At 38.6% G+C, this 19,570-nt stretch overlaps 1 protein-coding gene and 1 non-coding gene across 3 annotated transcripts in view; one reads left to right on the plus strand and one right to left on the minus strand.

Annotated features, from left to right (window-relative positions):
* SRSF12 (serine and arginine rich splicing factor 12) overlaps positions 1-3,555 on the plus strand; it is a 28,517-nt gene extending 24,962 nt beyond the window's left edge. For both annotated transcript variants that reach the window (XM_075554779.1, XM_075554780.1), the window contains one exon: positions 804-3,555. In XM_075554779.1, the coding sequence (XP_075410894.1) occupies positions 804-1,173 (370 nt within the window). In that variant the 3' untranslated portion in view covers positions 1,174-3,555. The remainder of the gene's footprint in view (positions 1-803) is intronic.
* Positions 3,556-13,707: 10,152 nt separating this feature from the next.
* Positions 13,708-13,813, minus strand: LOC142453930 (U6 spliceosomal RNA). The gene has a single exon (XR_012785484.1). It is a non-coding gene; the product is annotated as a U6 spliceosomal RNA (small nuclear RNA).
* Positions 13,814-19,570: the final 5,757 nt, after the last annotated feature.

The raw sequence follows: 19,570 nt of genomic DNA on the forward strand, positions 1-19,570 counted from the left end.
TTGATCTTTCGGCCCCCTTGCTGTCACTTGGGAAATGGTCTTAGTAAAAGAACCAAAGCTTGAAACAGCAGATAATGCATGATATGAAATAATAACAATATATAATTGATCAGGGATTCACAAGGGCTGGAGGATGGGGTTGAAGGACAAGAGTAGCTTATTCCAAGGGCTCAAGTAGAAAATATTTTGGAAATGATAGCAACATATGTACAAATATGTTTGATACAATTGGTGTATGGAATGTTATAAGAGCCCACAATAAAATGATTAAAAAAAGAACAAACCCAAGGCTTATCACTTCCTGTTGCAATTTCGTCTAGCTTCCCTTCACCCCAATATTTTCTAGAGGAAGAAAAATCAAGCCAAACTCACTGCCACTGATTGAGTAGCTTGTATTCCAGATGTCTTATATCCCAATTTCTGTTTTTTGTAAGCAGTGTTTTATAAATTCTAAAGTCATTTTAATCCTTTTTATAAAATTTTAAATCATTTTAATCCTTTTCAGATTTTCATGCCTCTGTGGAGTTATATAAATCAGATTGAATACACAGAATTTTTTTAGAATTGATCCATATCTTAAGATACTAAAAAGTAAAAATATATTAATGCCATATATTTGAGTATAACAAACTAGTTGTTTATGTTTGACTAAAAATATGCATCAAATTAGACTATTTTTTAAACTTACTTTTAAAATGTAACAAATATTTTATATTATTTAGATAAGTTCCTGAAAATGTTGTTGTATAACCTATTAATGTTTTTGTGTGAAATATATGCGCTGACATTGTGAACATTTGCAGGTCTCGACACAGGCGATTTTCTTACAGCCAATCTAAATCTCGTTCCAAATCACTTCCAAGGCGGTCTACCTCAGCAAGGCAATCAAGAACTCCAAGAAGAAATTCTGGATCTCGGGGACGGTCAAGGTCCAAATCCTTACAAAAAAGGTCCAAATCAATAGGAAAATCACAATCAAGTTCACCTCAAAAGCAGACCAGCTCAGGAACAAAATCAAGATCACATGGAAGACATTCTGACTCCATAGCAAGATCCCCATGCCAGTCTCCTAAAGGGTATTCCACTTCTGAAACGAAAGCACAAACAGCACAACATTCCCATTTCCGGTCCCATTCCAGATCTCGGAGTTACCGTCATAAAAACAGCTGGTGAGCGCGCCGCAGAAGAGCACTTCCATAGTCTCCAGTGTGTGACTAAGCCTTTCCTTATGTTAAATAAAAGTTCTTTAAGGCTTACAGAAAACCTGAGTTGATAATAGTTTGTGCATAGGCAAGAAATAAAATAATCTCTAGATTTGATTTTAATGTAAAGCCCACGTGATAAATGATACATTTCATACCACCAATTTCATAGACTTTTTTTTCTTTCATTGTGGCAAAGGGTACTTTTCAAAGGACATTGGTAAATGGAACCAATTTAGAAAATTCTAGTAGGATGTTAAGTATTGATATATTAGTACCTTTTACAAAAATATTTTTACTTTAAAGTCCTTTTGCTTTTGTGTAAAAGTAATTATGACTATATAATTCCCATAGAATACACTTTTTGACAGCTCGGTCAATTTTGTGTTTTCTATTTAAACTTTGGCCAATCTCTGTTGACTGTCATACAAATACTAATATCAAAGTAGAAGGCATTCAAAAGACATCTTCTGAGCTCACAGAAGGTTTTAATTTTACTGAGTGGAACAGTATAGTCAAGCATCCATTCAATGACATTCTGTACCATGCTCACTTTAGAATGTCAAAGCTTTTTTAGTAGTATTGAATAGTGAATGGTTTGAGACCACTTCTCAAAAAATTATAGTGTGTAATACCAACAATCCAAAAATATTCATATTAAGCCTTATATATTTGCAAAGTGGTACGTTTTATATAAAGTCATATTTTATAACATTATTTCTACATTCCTACTTTTCATCTGTTGCTAATTTTTGTGTTTTAGAGCTTTAGATCAAGAACACTATAGAATAAGTCTCATTTTTATGTTCGAAATAGTGTTTAGGACCTTGTATGATGAAAATCGAGGCCTGCATCCTAAAAATACACCTCTACAGTATTTGAACTTTATGTTACACTTCTCTTGATTTATTTTTAAACCAAATCACTTTGTTGATATTTATTGCTTTTCTAGTTGTTATAAGTGAGAACTTTCTTTTTAAATGTGTTTGTAGTTTATGTTTTACAGAGATGGTTTTGGTAGTATTTGTGATAAAATGGTTTTTGCATATGATTATTATAGGGGAATATATTTATAGAACTCTACTTGTGTACCTTGTTGAATTCTATTATTGAAACTTAAAACTTCTGAGCTCAAACAGTTAATATTTATATCTAGAGTGCATAAGAAAAAAATTCTTTATCTTACATTTTTTAGGATATAGAAGCAATTTGTTTTGAATGCAAATTCCTTTTTTCTTTGCATTTTAGATCCTATATGTAAGAAACAACTTTTTAAAATAATTTGTACACTGATATTTGGAATAAGTACCATAAATTCATGTAGACTGTACTTTCTCAATAGATTTCTCTATTTAATCATAGCAAAATTTATTTCAAAACTACAAGTCTTTAAGAAAATTTAATTATGAAATTATGTGGCACTATTGAAAACTTAAAGATAGTCAGAAGAGCAAGATATATTAATGTTTATGCATATTAGTAATTATGTGTAATAACAAGGAATTGATTATAGTGTCTATTCTACATTGACAAATTAGTATATCTAGTATAAAGTTAACAGGCAATGATTATGAACATGTTTAATCATTTGATTTACGTCTGACTTGATTTTATGTTATTAGGAAAGTAATATTTGGCTCAATAGGAAAGCTGGAATAATAGCTCAAACATTTTTGAGCCTTTCCCCTGTGCTTGGTGTTGCTCTTTAAATTTTATGTTATTATTAATTTATTTCATTATTACAACAACCTCATACGGTAAATACTATTGCAGATGAGAAAAGTATACATTTTATACACATAGCCCTTAAATGTGGGAGCTATGGGGAGCTGAGCTTCCATATGCCCCTCCCCAACTACTATGCTACATCTTGTAGGAAGGAAAAAATAATTGACAGATACGTACTTAAGTAATAAGATTAAAGGAACCTTGCGGGCACAGTGGCTAAGTGGCTTGACTGCTAACAAGTTCGAACTCACCAGCCATCCTGTAGGAGAAAGATATGGCAGTCCACTTCTGGAAAAAATTACATCCTTCAGAACCTTAGGGGGAGGGGGAGTTCTGTGCCCTACAAGGTCTCTGTGAGTCTGAATGAAGCACCGCGATGGCATTGGGTAAGATCATGTTTGGAGGAAAGGGGAGACTGAAATTAGAGAAAGCAATGCTGATAGACTTGAAGGGAAATGGAATCTGTGATGCGGTGTGAAGATGGGTAATTCTGAACACTTTGGAAAGTTTTCTAAGGAGAATGTCTCTATCCTATCCTAGGGGTTTCTCTTCTGTTTCTTGGACAACTTAAGAGAGGATACTTAAGCTAAGATTATCGATCAATAAAGAAAATGTTTTTATTTTAGATATGTGTTGTTATTTCTTTTAAAGAATTTGTCATTACTGAGATACCACGTAACTTTTATGTACCTACCATCATTTGTTCAAGATTACAGGGGAGAAATTAATAGCAAAGAAAATAAAGATGGCCACTGTCAGCTACTTCTGTTTTCTTCCTCCCTATGAATAATGCAGACATCTCTTCAAAGCAGAAAGGCTACAGTTCTGTGGCAGCCAGTAGCAGACAATGAGGGAATTTAATGAAAGCTTTATTTGGAGTCTTGCATTGTTGGGCTAATGTGTGGCAGGGTGGGGAGATTTCTTACTGTTTGTTTTTTGCAAACCTCAGGAAAGGAACAGTAATCAGTAGGAAACACTCCCGTGGAAGCCCTCCGTGCCAAAGCGAGGCTCCTCCTTGCCTTCTCTCCTAGCAATTTAAGACCCATGCAGTTGAGAATTGCAGTATCTTAAAAGGACAACATTTATTATGCTCTAATTTAAATATGTTTATTTTTAGGAGGTCAAATATTCATAATATTTGAGGTTTATCACACATGTTAGATTACAAATACACGGCTAGGAGTTCCTATCTTCATTCTCATCCTATAATAGGAAAAACTAGTCACCATTTAAAGGACTGTTTAGAAATATTTGGACAATTCTTATAAATGACATAAAAATTGTAATTTTCTTTTTTTTAATTGTAATTTCTTAATTACAGTTTAAAACTGATTTTTTTTCTCTCCAAATAGAGTGAAAGAATGTGTATGCTTTTTGTGTGGATAAATATACCTACACACACACACACACACCATAGTTGGGCACAGGGGATCCTAATCTGGTTTCATGAATTTAGAGCACTAGGAGGGCTGGGCCTGTGAAAGTAATCCCAAACTGCTGCTATTTGTATTCATAAAAGGTTATTTTTTTATTTTGTAAACGTATGTACATAGTTTTGTCATATTTTCATATTAGTCCACAGCTTCCAAGTGTTCCGTGATAAATGTATGTAGTTTAAGTCAACCAGATTTATTTCTACACACCCATCGACTTAGCTGGGCACGTCATCTGTAAAAAGTCCAATAAAGTCAAAGTTGAATAGGGTTAAAATAAAAGGTGACCAACACAGCACCAAGAGCAGGGTACACATTAGATGTTATTTTCTCAGATTAGAAGACAGTTTTGTGCATTTTAGCATCATTTCCTTGATGGAAACAGGATACTGAGGATCATAGCAGTAATTCTGGCATTGGTCCACCAGTTCCTGAGTTAGCACCCTGGACATTTACATCATGTATACTTTAATGATGTAATAGTTATGAGTTGGGCTGGGATCCTCATGGTTGGCAGATCAAAACCACCAGCAGCTCCACATGAGAAAGACTGGGCTCTCTCCTCCCCTAAACGGAAACCCACAGGGGATCGCTGTGTCAGCATTGACTTGATGCCAGTGAGGTACCTTAAAAAAGTGTTCATCACCAGCGGTGGGAGTGGCGACACTGGGAGGGAAGGGGGTGTAGAAAGGGAGAACCGATCTTGGAGATCTATGTGTAACCTCCTCTCTGGGAGATGGGCAATGGGAAGGTGGGTAAGGGGAGATGCTGGGCAGTGTAAGATAAGATAAAATAATAATTTATAAAATATTAAGGGGGGGAGTGGGGAGGGGATAAGAAAAAGGAAACCAAACTGATCCCAGGAGCCTAAGTGGAAAGCCAATTTTGAGAATGATGAGTGCAACAAATGTATAAGGGTGCTTTGCTCAATTGATGTATGTGTGGATTGTGATAAGAATTGTGTGAGCCCCCCAAAAAATATTTATTTTTAAAAGTTCATAAAATTAGTCATGTTATACAGAATAGTTGAGCCCAATATCTTTTTAGAAATGTATTAGTCCCTGTCTTAGGCTGGGTTCTCTAAAGAAGCAGAACTAAAGTTTCTATGTGTATATATTGACAGAGCTTTATCAAGGAATGGCTCACAAGGTTGTACAAGCGAGCAAGTTCCCAATGTTAGGTTAGCTGCAGGGGCCGAGGAGCCCAAGAACTACGCGAAGACTAGCGGCTTTTGACTGTAGGGGTGAATGAACCCAAGACAGGGAGGTAAAATGACAAGCTGCTTCCTACTACCAGGCTTGTCAGGCAATACCACAGACTGTTAGCTCAGGTCTTGGAGGTTGATGAGCTAAATGCAGACCCTAGACCCAGCAGGAAGTAAGCTTTTCACAGCATCCATACGGTAAGCGTAGCTTGGAGGAGAGCTCATCATAGGGGATTACCACATCTTTAACTGCCAATCCACGGAGAATCCAGGTTGACGCACAATTTTAACTATCACAGCCCATCAGAAAAGTTCGATCTGTCTTAAAAGAGTAATAAATAATTCTGAAATTACTATTTACCTAAAACATGAAGAAAAGTTAATAAAAACTATGCATAGAGGATCATGGCCAACAATAGTAGTATTAGAAAAAGTATACATCTATTCTGAGAAAAGGATTAAGTGATTTGTATGTCTTGATTCATATTCTGGGAATCTGTCATAACTTTGAACTTGTGGAAGAAATAGTATCAACTTGTGGAGGTAGGTAGATGCTCAGTAACTTCTTGGCTACCATTTTTTGTAAGTATTAAGTTTCATGATGTAGAAGCCCATATTCAACCAAGATTTGTTCTTTTACAAGCTAGTAAATACGTTATAAATTAAAATCAAGAAGCATGTCCTTACTATATATTAGGGAAATTATTTTTTATGCTATTTCAGAATTCCAGTAGAAAATAAGTCAGCCTCTTAAGGAAATTCTAGTCAGTAACCAATATTTAGTTCTAAAAACGGATTGATTTTATGTTGACTGCTGTTTTATCTTTAAAATCTTTTAGCTTGTACAAGATGAGTAATTCATCAGAAATAGTGTATTTGAAACTAAATAAAAAATATAACCTCTAATTTTATTAGCAGAACATCTATGTACTGTAGAGGTAGGCTGAGGAATGCAAACAAAATTCTCTTTATGGCCACCTGTTATGCTAAGGAGAAAACTACATTCTTGTTTTCTTGGCTTACTCCTAAGGATTTATGTAATTATAAAATAGTTTTCTCAAACAACTGATAGCCTACTGACTTTACTGGTAAGAACATTGTAATGGTCTTTGGTCTGTGGATGGTGGTGGTCTGGGAGTTTAGAACCCTTCTGAGGAAGCCCTTGGATAGTATCCTATGTAGTACAACTTGACACCTGGAAGACCTTTTCAAAATTAACATAACCAATAAGCCGAGCTCTTCCAGGAATCATACATTTTCAAACAAAAGGAAAGTTGTTTACACTTTAAGACATTGTGAAGTCGTTAGATAATTCTCTAAGAACTGTAAGTAAAAGCATTCTTTAGTTTTTATCACTGTCTATTAAAATTTTGGCCTTAAAATGTTAAATACAGTGAATTATAAGTAATGTTTTTGTTTTGTTAATGTTTATTATTTTTAATATAAATTAGCCATTTTTATTGCTTTATACTTCATAATGATCTTACTATAAACTGTAAACAGGATTTTAAAAATAACATGAAAAGTCCTGAAATAAATGCGACTGTACTTTTCACAGGGCTCCACTGTGCCCATAGTTGGATATAACTGCTCTTCTTCTTTGGAGGCCACACCTTGTCTACCCTTTCTGTGTTGACAAACAGGTTGTGGTTTTGTGTGATTAACTATGATGGAAAGTGGAACTGCATCATTTAAAGAATATTTTGAAACATTTTTAGTTGTCTGTTGGCTCCACCACTGTTAATTCAGAATTAAAGGCTAGGAACTGACCGAGTGGTATGTATGAGTTGCACAGGGCCTAAATGTAAAATGTCACATTTCCCAAGTAAGACAATGGTTAAATACAACATTTTCCATCTTGCAGTACTTATTTAGAATTTTACAGTGAGCTTAAGCTTAATGTTCAATCATTACCCAAAGGTATTCTGTAGTTCTACAAGTTTTTATAACCGACAGACATACTTGAAAGTACAAAGCAAAAACAATTCAGGAAATTAAACACATAACTGTAAGGAAGCCAAACTTAATTATTTTTTCTATATCTTAAGTATAAATGAATTGAAACTTTTGGAAACCCTGGTGATGTAACTTTTTTGGACCGCTAACCTCAAGGGCAGCAATTTGAAATCACCAGCCACTCTAGAGGATTAAGGCTTTCTCCTCTCTTAAAGAATGACTGTCCTGGAGAGCTGCCCCGGCAGCTCTACCCTGTGCTGTAGGGTTGCCAGAGTTGCCATCAACTCCACAGCAGTGAGTTTGAGTGAGTAAAAAGTCAACTTATATATAATGTATGCTTTTTCTAATACTACTATTGTTGACCATGATCCTCTATGCATACTTTTTATTAACTTTTTTTTCTTCATGAGGGCAATGTGGCCGTGTGGAGGAATTCATGAAAAAAATTTTACTCAAAATCTCTCAATGAAAGAATTTTAAAGTGAACACTCATGTACTACTTAATTCTATGATTATCAGTGGGTTATATTTATCTTAGCATGTTCATACCCATTATCCCCCAATTCTTTTAAACAATTTTTAGGGGGACTAGAATGTTCATCAAATGAGTATTTTGATTGGCAAAAGAGTGATCAGAAAAGTCTTGAGCATCATTAATAAGCATAATTAATTTTCTTAGTTTAAAATTCAGGTTCTGAGCTCAAGCATCACATGATAGCAAAAAAAAAACATCAGAAATAGACACTGTTCAGGAAATGGGACTGGATATACAGTTGATACGAGGAGCTGCCTTGGAAGGTGGGTGGAAAAGGGCCATGCAATCCATGGTCTCAATCCCTTCTTTCTGTGGACACAGTTGAAGCATGATCACATGAAGGACACAGTTTTGTTCCTCTTTCCGAGGGCTAGACCAAGCCTTCAAGTTCCTTTTATGGTGACATGTTACTTTTAAAGATTTTCCCTTTAACAACTGTACTGTTAACTGACAATTTTGAGTTTCTTTTATTCAGAATAAAAAGAATTAAAAACAAAAATACTGCCATCGAGTCCCTGCCCATTGAGTGATACTATATATAAGGGGCTACCCCCCCAAAACCCATAATCTCCCCCATCTTCCAACACTGTATTTTATTTCTTTTTACAAAATAACCTTATCAATTTCAATGTGCTCTCCATTGCACTTACTTTATTTGTCAAATCTGTGATTCCATTCTTGGAGATTTTTCAAACTCATCTGTTTGAATGGTTTACAACACCTCCCTCATTTTTGTCTTCACCTCTTCTACATCCTCTAATTGCTGTCCTGTCATGTCCCTCTGCATTCATGGAAACAAAAAGAAATCGCAGGAGTGAGGTCAGGTGAGTAAGGTGCGCGGACAAGAAATGCATGCTGTTTTTTGCTAAAAACTAGCACACAGATGGCTGCATGAGCAGGCACATTGTTATGGCAAAACCAGTCCCCCCACCTGCCACAAATCAGACCTTTGTTACCGCTCACTGTTTAGCAATCTTTTCAGAACTTTTAAATAGGAAGCTTGATTAACAGTCTGACCTGGTGAAATGAACTCCAAATGCACTGAGTCGACATTTTCGTCTGTTCAGGAAGTTGACAGACGTCCAGAACGAGGTTTGTCATCAATCAACATTTCAGCTCTTTGGAAATGAGAAAACCACTCATACACTTGAGTTTTCCCCATAGCACTGTCCTTGTAAGATGTGTTCAACATCACAGTTTCTGCAGCATTTTTCCCAATCAGGAAACAAAATTTCACAGCCACATGCTGTTCTCTTAAATTGGCCATCATAAAAAAAAAGAGGTTCGAGCGGAACTGTTTATGAAAAAAATTCACTGTGGGTAGTGGGCATACAGACCCTACCACAGTGCACCAAACTGTGAGGGCAATGTGGCCGCATGGAGAAATGCATGAATGAAGAGGGCTACAGACTGGTCCCAACCAGAGCCAAACCAACCCCCTCTCTAGAAATAGGTGTCACAGAGAACAACACTAACCCTACATGTTGGGGAAAGGGACCAGCATGCCACACCCACACGGAAGCCAACCAGGAAGGAAGAAGATAAAGGGGCAGCCCGTCTGGACCCCATGCTGGCACACCAGGGCTGGAGGAAGATGTCCCTGCAGGGAACAGCTGGGACACAGAGGGGACTGTGGGGCAGACCACAGCTCGTGTCATGTCCCCTTACTGGAGCAGACTGCAACAGAGGACAATTCTGGGGTCACACGGTGGGAAGGTAGTGCAGTCTGAACCCCCCACAGCAGGGTGAACCAAGAAGGAAACAACAGATCAGCAACTGGAGCAAAGCAAAGCTATGAAACCTCTGAAGATCCCCAAAATGGACTTCAGGCTGGAAGGGACAGCTCCCGGAGTTTCCCCATGACTACTGGGGAAATAGTCATGAAGGTCAGCAAACAGACCTAGAATTATGTAAGTTTTTTTCTCCTTTCAATCTTTTGTTTTCTTTTTGTTTGGTCTATATCATAGTTTGCCTACTTATATAAGATAGGCATGGGAAGCAAGCCTCAGGAGAAAGTGGGACCAACGGTCTCAGGAGAACTTAGGGGGTGAGGGTGTGGTAAGCCGCAGTGGCATAGCACAGGGGAACAACTAGGGAATTAGAGTCAACAAGGAGGGGATAGAGGTTCTGGGAGTGTCAGGAACAGCAAATTAGCTAAGAGGAAATACTAAGAGGCAGAAATAAGGGGAAAGTGATGGTGGGGCAGGAAGAAGATAAAAGGAAACAGAGGAAGGACCTAGGAAGCAAAGCAATGGGTAGAGGTATAAACATAGGTGTGTACAGATGTAAATGATTTATTTATCCACAAAAATAGAGGTAGCGGCCTATGTACATATATTTTTATGCAACAGTACAGTAAGGTAGTGGGCGGAGTGAAGGCCTCTGCTCATACCCCCCCTCAAGACAAGAACATTTTGCTCTAACAAATCAGCATTCTGAGATACCCTTCTAACACAATCACTGAAGACAAAATGGGTGCATGAGCAAATGTAGTGAAGAAGGCAGTGGTGCCCGGCTATTAAAAGATACAGTGTCTGGGGTCTTAAAGGCTTGAAGTTAAACACACGGCCATCCAGCAGAGAAGCAGTAAGCCCATGTGGAAGAAGCACACTGCCAGTGTGATCGTGAGGAGACATCGGGACCGGGAAATAGGCACCAGCAGACACATAACAAAAACATTGTTGAGAATGAAGGGGTGTGGAGCAGAGACCCAAAGCCCATGTGTAGACAATGAACACTCCCCCCACAGAGGGGCCACAGGGAAGGGATGAGTCACCAGGGAGCAGTAAAGCATCGATGAAACACATACTATCCCTCTGGTTCCTTGAGGCTTCCTCACCCCACACTATCAAGACCCCAGTGCTGCCTCTCAATTCAGACTAGACTGGAGCATGTACACAGGGACAGATAAGAGATGGGGCTCGTGACACACAATCCAAGAACAGGAGTGGGAAGAGCAATACCAGAAGGGTAGGGGGAAGTTGAGGAGAGGAAGGGAGAAAGGGGAACTGATTGCAATGATGGACACATAACCATGCACCCCTCTGCAGGGGGAAGAACAGCAGAAAACATGGGGGAAGGGAGACAGCAGTCGGTGTAAGATATGAAAATAATAATTTATAATCTATCAAGGGGTTATGAGGGTGGGGGTGGAGAGAGAAAAAGAGCCGATACCAAGGGCGCAATAGAAAGTAAATGTCTAAAAAGAATGAAGGCAATATATGTACAAACAGGCCTGATGCAATCGATGTATAGATTGTAACAAGAGTTGTAAGAGTCCCCAATAAAATGACCTTTTAATTTAAAAAAAGAAATTCACTGTGACCAGAGAGAACCTTCGCAGGCAACGCTATTGGGTGCACTAACTCAGAATAAGTTACTCACCTAGTGGGAAAAATGAGTACCATGAAAGCTCCACTCTGCCCAAGACAATTCTGGGTTTGGGGGTGGGGGGAGGGACACCTCTTAGAATGCTTGTGACTTATTTTTTCTGTTTTATAAATTATCTTAAAACTAGATTTGGCTTTTATTTTATACTATTTAGACAGCATACCAAATTCAACTGTCATTAATTTGATTCCAACTTATAGCAACCCCATAGGACAGAGTAGACCTGCCTCTCTGGGTTTTCAAGACTGTAACTCATGACAGGATATAAACCTCATCTTTCCCCTGCAGAGTGGCTTGTGGTTTTGAACTACTGACCTTGTGGTTAGCAGCCTAAGTCGTAACCATATATCCCATCAATTAGATTTTAGTTACTATAGGATTCAGTTGCTTTTTGCTGAGCTTCAAACATGTGCTTCCTGCTTCAAGTACAGTTTACAACAGCGGAACCTGAATTTGTAGTGGGTATAGCAGAACAATAACTTGAATGGGAAAGATTATGGGTCAGCATTTTTTCTAGAAATTTAATCTCCCTCTTAAAAAGCAAGAGGAGTACGCTTGCTACTTAGTAACCAGATTTGATTGACTGGCAGAATTGGAAACACCAGTGAATGGCTCAAAGAGAGTGCTGTTCTCTGTAGTCCTGACACAAGGCCAGTCTCCGGAATCAAACAGGTCTCCCTAATCCAGTCCCAGGGCTCCGGCCTAAGACCTCTTCTCTTCTGGTTATTCTTCCAGTACATGTTTTACAAATTTGGTCTGTGCTCAGTTAATTGCAATGGCTGTGACTGAAATCTTCAAAGCCCTGGATTATTGTTAAACGTGACACCAATCTATACTCCAAAAAGGTTGTGTTTGCATTCTGGAAATAACTGTTTCTCTTTCTGTACTATAATTACCATATTTCTAGCTGACAAAGGACAGGCTCATATTTTGACAGGAAGTCATGCGCAATCTCTAATATTAGAATTAGGGAACTATTATAATTTCATTTAGGTGGGTTGTTAGGTATCGATTTAGGATGGATGGTACCAGTGGTTAATAAACTCAGCTGCTGATGGAAAGGTGGGAAGTTTAGATCGATCTGGAAGCATCTCAAAAGAAAGATGTGGTCACCTACATCCAGAAACAAAGGTAATGAAGCCCCTTGGGCACACTCAGGGTTGCCATGAGTAGGAATTGGCTTGATAGAAGGGAGTTTATTATCTATGTCTGTGTAACCAGTGTTGGAACGGTTTGATCTAGCATCTTTACACTCATATTAAAATCTACACATTTTCTGGGTTCTAGCCTATTCCCTACTACTTATGTATTAGAGTAGGAAAAACTATTGAATACTTTCTTTTATGTTTATAGACTACAATTGTTCAGAATGGCTAGCGAACTGAAATATTATTTAAGGATGTCATTTTATCCTTTAAGCAATTAAATTAAAAGTTGTGAACTTCCAAGTTCCATAACTTCTAGCTAACTGAATGTGAACAGAACAAGTAGTCTCCTTTAACAAACTGCTTGCATTTTCACTTATCCTTGTAAGTCTACCCTACCAGTCTTCTTATTTTGTGCTTTCTACCATTATTTCACTTGGGTTTTAGAATTAATGACACTGATCCATGATAAGTCATTCTTTTAATAGAGGAAACTTCAGTAATGCAACACCTCTCACAAATATTAAATTATAATTCAATTTAGGTGGTCTTTAAAAAAATTTAAAGTCTAAAAAAAATTAAAGCCTAAGTTTGGTAAATACAATTTCTGGTGTTATGAATTATATTAATGTATTTTAGCATATTTTAGAACCTCAAGAAAGTTGCAAGGGATTTGAGAAGTGTAACAATATGACGATTATCAGATTAATCCAAGACAATCTAGTATAATTAGGAAAAAGATTTAATTCAAGCATATAAGATGATCCCAACTCTTAAAAAAAAATAAAACCTCTACCCCATACCTTCAGAGAATCCTATCTAAAATATGTGTATGTTACACATAGCATTCTGTAAAATGACTCTCCAGCGATACATCTTTTCAATTTTGAATATAAGCAGTTTCTGTATGATGCATTTTGTGTTTACAAGGCTGCCACCCCTGCCATCTCGCCTCTCAACACAGACTTAACACTCTTGCCCCATTGAAACTATTGTGGAACCACTTTTTAGGGTTTGTAAAGGATTTAGGGATTCAGGTGAGAAAAAAAATACAAATAAAGCAAAACCAGCTTAGAGGAGTTAGCTCAGGAATCGAATGCTTAAATAAGCATTTTTTAATATGGAACACTTCACGAATTTGCGTGTCATCTTGCACAGGGGCCATGCTAATCTTCTCTGTATCGTTCCAATTTTAGTATATGTGCTGCCGAAGTAAGCACAAGTCTTGTCATTTTTTAAGATTATCTCCTTTAAAAATTTAAATATTTATAGAAAGGTGTGTTTGTATATTCAAGTACACAATTATGCTTGAGTTTTGCTCATCCTGAAGCAGTTGTATTGAAGACATGACACCTGAGAGGCCCTCTTAAAGGATTATATATTCAGCAAAATGATAAGGAAGGTCACTTTGAGATTCCAGAAGAAATACATATGTATATATAAATATTAAAAAAAAATAAGTTTCACCTAACTAAAAACATTGGGCAAGATGGAAGGAAATTAGGAACTTTATTCTACCTTTTCACTAAGTGGGGTTCCACCACCAGAATTCAGGATTTAATTGAGTACTGCCACCTAACAGACTTTTTTAATTTTTCATAAGCAGCTAGAGAAGCAGAGTAGCCTTGGTGAAGCAGGCGTTAACGTGCCGGGCTGCTAGTCAAAAGGTCAGCAATGTGAATTGACCAGCAGCTCCACAGGAAAAAGATGTAGAAGTCTTTTTCCATAGGGGTTGATGGCCTTAGAAACTCTATGGGGCCTTAGAAGCTCTGTGGTGCTGTTCTATACTATTCTGTCCTGAAGCATCTATGAGTTTTGAGTTGCAATTGAAAGCATTTGAACTTTGGAGAACCCAACCACTGTTTGTAATTGTTTCAGTGGGGGGAAATGGGTTCTAATTCAACAATCAAGTTTATTACAGATGAACAGAGTCCATAGGCGGCAGAATGTATGAGTTCTAGAGTACTCATAAAGGTGCTTAGCCTTATGGGCATAAAAGGAGGGGATACACGGGGGAAATATTTCTGTTCCATTTTTATGTTTCCCTCTTTCTGTACAAATTGCCAAAACTAAACTTCTAGGTCTGACTAATCTTCTATTTACTTGTCGTGCATTTCCACGTGGATGTCCTATAAGTACCTCAAAATTCAGAATATCAAATTACCTTTCTGTATAATTCCAGTCCTTCTCCAATGTTTTGTAATTACTAGTCTTATCCTCTTTAGTTCCCTAAGTTAAAAATCTTCCTTACTCCCCTTCACATTCCCATCTTAATAATTTTACCTTTAAAATATCCCTCAAACATGTCCACGCCTTCATGTGCCCTGATATATCCTTAGGACTTATTTCACTTTTGAAACACTAAAATATCATCCCTAAAGTTATCGTCCACCACTGTCCGTTTGTCATACTGTGGTGGCTTGTGTGTTGCTGTGATGCTGGAAACTATGTCCCTGGCATTTCAGATACCAGCAGGGTCACTCAAAGTGAACAGGTTTCCTCAGAGCTTCCAGATGAAGAACAAACTATGAAAAAGGAATCACTTGTTCACTTCAAAGGAATTAACGACTGACAACTTTATGAATGGCATTGAAACATTGTCGGATACTGAAGGCTGAATTAATAGAAGCAGAATATCGTCAGAGATAGTGCATAACATGAACCCCTCAGGTCAGAAGGCACTCAAATTAGGACTGAGGAAGAGCTGCCTTCTCAAAGTAAAGTGCACCTGTGATGAAGTAAAGCCTATCAAAGTTGAGCCTTTGGGATCTTCATTTGCTTATGGATGCAACTCAAAATAACTGCCAAGGCCTAATAATCAGAACTTGGAATGTACAAAGTATGAATCTAGGAAAATTGGAAGTCTTCAAAAATGAAATAGAATGCATAAAGATCAAGATTCTAGGTACTAGAGAGCTGAATTGGCCATTTTGAGTCAGAAAAATCATAAGGTTTTCTGTGCTAGGAATGACACAATCAAGAGGAAAGTAGTTGCATTCCTCATCAAAAAGAATATTTCTACCTTGAAATACAGTGCTGTACTTAAAGCAATTAAAGAATATTATCTATCCACCTTCAAGGAAATCTAATCAATACAATTATGATTCAGATTTGTACACTGACCACAAAAGCTAGTGATGAAGAAATTGAAGAAATCTACCAAAGTCTTCTGTCAAATTGATCAAACATGCAATCAAGATGCACTGAAAGTTATTGACATTTGGAATGCAAAAGTTGAAAACAAAAAAGAAGGAAAAGTAATTGGAAAATATGGTCTTGATGATAGAAATGAAGCTGTAAATCGCATGATAGAATTTTGCAAGGCCAAAAACAAATGCCTATTTTCAACAACACAAATGGTAACCATACTCCTGGATTTTTTCCCCAATGGAATACACAAATAAAATTGACTACATCTGTGGGAAGAGCAGATTGAAAAGCTCGATATCAGCAGCTGAAACCAGGTCAGGGGCGACTGTGGAACAGACCACCAATTGCTCGTGTGTAGATTCAGTTTGAAGCTGAAGAAAATGAAATCAAGTCCACAGATGTGAAACGCCACCGTGAGTCTATCCCACCAGAATATTGAGAACATCTCAAGAACAGATGTGAAATGCCACCGTGAGTCTATCCCACCAGAATGTTGAGAACATCTCAAGAACAGATGTGAAATGCCACCGTGAGTCTATCCCACCAGAATGTTGAGAACATCTCAAGAACAGATGTGAAATGCCACCGTGAGTCTATCCCACCAGAATATTGAGAACATCTCAAGAACAGATGTGAAATGCCACCGTGAGTCTATCCCACCAGAATATTGAGAACATCTCAAGAACAGATGTGAAATGCCACCGTGAGTCTATCCCACCAGAATATTGAGAACATCTCAAGAACAGATGTGAAATGCCACCGTGAGTCTATCCCACCAGAATATCGAGAACATCTCAAGAACAGATGTGAAATGCCACCGTGAGTCTATCCCACCAGAATATTGAGAACATCTCAAGAACAGATGTGCTGCATTGAGCACTAAGGACAGAAGAAAACCTGATGAGCTGTGGGAGGACGTCAGGAACATCATTCATGAAGAAAGCAAAAAGTCATTAAAAAGACAGGAAAGAAAGAAAAGATCAGATTGGATGCCAGAGACTCTGAAACTCGCTCTTAATTGTAGAGTAGCTAAGACAAATGGAAGAAGTGAAGTTAAAGAGCTGAACAGAACATTTCAAAAGGCAACTTCTGGTACATACATACTATGCATTGTGATGGGTTTATTATGCCAACCTGAACAATAGGAACACGGGGTATTAATCAGGTCGCTGTTTGATTGGAAGGCAAAGAGATAAATGGCTCTGCTAGGCTGCCACCCACCTTCTACCCCCACACTCCTGCTCTCTGGTGAACGGGGCATGCTGGAGCATGCTGCTGCTTTAGCTAGTTCTCTTCTCAACCAATGAGCTACACCAAGCCAACCTTTGGATCCTGTTGCTAAAGCTTGAGGCTTCTTGGAGAACTGCTTCGCATGCTGCTGGTGAGTACATCGCTTGAGCTTGAGGCTGGTGGGTCCTGTCGCTTTGCATTGCTAGCATTTGATATCCCATCCAGGCCTGCTTCACTAAGCTCCAGAGCTGCTGACTGTTGGTGACCCACCCTGCTGTCTGCTGCTTGTGGACAGAATCCACTGCCTGCTTCCTTGACCTCGTACTTGGCAGCCCATATGAGTTGAAAGACTTCCAGTATATCAACTATTCCATGGAAGTGAGTTGAACTGAATCCTCTACTGCTGTGTGGACTAATTAGCTGTTATATTCCTTCTTGCTGTATAAACCTATTCTCTTATTTATATATACACCATATACACTTGAGTATAAGCCAACCTGACTATCAGCCGAGGCACCTAATTTTACCACAAAAACTGCATTAAAAATGTGCTGACACCAGCCTGTGTGATCATGAGGTACCAAAAGGATCAGTTATCAGGCATCAAAGAACAAAAAATCATATCATTGTGTGCTCACCTTCCCAATGTGATATCTGAAGATTCTGAAGACAAATGGGTGCATAAGCAAATGTGGTGAAGAAGGCTGATGGTGCCCAGCTATCAAAAGATACCGCGTCTGGGGTCTTAAAGGCTTGAAGGTAAACAAGCAGCCATCTAGCTCAGAAGCAACAAAGTCCACATGGAAGAAGCATACTACGCTGTGTGATCACAAGGTGGCAAAGGGATCAGGTCTCAGGCATCAAAGAACAAAAAAATCAAATCTATGTGAATGAGGGGAAGTGCAGATTGTAGAATAACGAGGAATATGATGGGGCATGGGGTAGGAGAGGGAACTCTGAGCTAGGACATACAATGGTTTTGAGAATACACTGGGAAGCAGCAGGGGTTAGGGTGACAATAGAGCCACCAAAGCCATAGCATTCACAACCCTACATCCCTGCCCACCCCCCTCTCTGGGTTGCTTGCATTGTCTCCCCAACTCCACTGGGGCCTGGTGATGAGGGACAGAAGCAAGGGGAGAGGGGACCTTTGCTTTACTCCTTCTCAGCATTACAGGTTAAGTTGGGACTCAACAAAAAAGATCAGGTAAGGACAAAAACTAAGGACTGTTTTTGTTTTTCAATTAAGTGGTGAAATTACCTATTATGCAAAAGAAACAGTTGTGGGTTTCCCCAAGTGTGTCCTGCTTGGAGCCCATTAAAGTGCTGCATTAGCAAGACATGCTCAGTCCATGTTAAAATACAGAGAAGGAAAAGGATGATCACATTTGTTTGTTGTCATTCCGGCTCACGATAACCCTGTGTGCTGAGTAAAAACTCGATCTGTCTCCCTAGGCACCTCAAAATCAGACTCACTGCCATCACACGGATTCCAATTCAGAGCAACCCTATAGGACACAGAACCACATCACCCCTACCTCCGTTGTGTCTGTAATAGTTTACAGAATCAGAAAGCTTCATCCTCCTGAGAAGCAGCTGGTGAGATCCAAACTGCATGCCTTGTGTCTAGCAGCCCCATGTGTTAACCACCACCACCCACCTATGCCACCAGGGTTCATCCAGACGCCCCTGGGTGGGTGCAAACCAATGTTTTGCTTAGAAGCTAAGTGCTTAACTGTTTGCATCACCCGGGGACTTCGCGACTGCAAGTAAAAGACAGTACATCTAGCACTACTTCTCAGATTTTGCCACGTCTGTATGCCAAAAGCTGGTGGCACATGATTTAGCGCTTGGCTGAAAACCCACAGGTGAGTGGTTCAAAACCAAAGATGTGGCAGTCTGCTTGCTTATTTATAGCCTTACAAACTCTGGGGGCAGTTCTTAGAATTAATTCGACTGTAATGGGTTTTATTTTTTAATATGCTACATTTATCATACCCTAACACTAATTCTAAGTTGGACCCATAACATCACAGGCAGAAAGCGTCTTCTCTCCGCACATGTTAAGTAAATATGGGAAGAGTTACAACTTTTTTGGGAATTGTGTTCCCAAAACACCCAAGACCTAACTCTTGCAACTATGAATGCAACCTTGTTGCAGACAGGCTTTTCCTTGTTTTTATCATTTATTAGGGGTCCTTCCAGGTTACTGGGGAATCCCTCGGAGTGATGCTTTATAAGGGGAAGAACAGATGTGCAAAGTCACACCATGAGTCTGACTGGCAGCCAGCCCATTTGGTTATGCTTATGAAGTTAAGACCAAGATAAATGTAGTAGTAAATCAACCTATTGTTGAAGTTCCTGCCTGAAAATGATAGTAAATCAAATAGAATTACTCTTTAGTTCACATAAAACTATTTATGTGGAAGCAGCACACCAACCTTTGTGACCCAAAATGTGTAAACAATAAAATCCAAAGAAAAGAAATGGTACCATCAAAGCTTAAACTCTGAATGCCGTTTGCAGAAGCCTATGGATGGCAGTGGAAGCCAAAAACCCACTTATAGGGTCCCCACATGGATTAAGCCTCTGGCCAG

Source organism: Tenrec ecaudatus, chromosome 7 (genome assembly GCF_050624435.1).
Source record: "Tenrec ecaudatus isolate mTenEca1 chromosome 7, mTenEca1.hap1, whole genome shotgun sequence".
Lineage (NCBI taxonomy): Eukaryota > Metazoa > Chordata > Mammalia > Afrosoricida > Tenrecidae > Tenrec > Tenrec ecaudatus.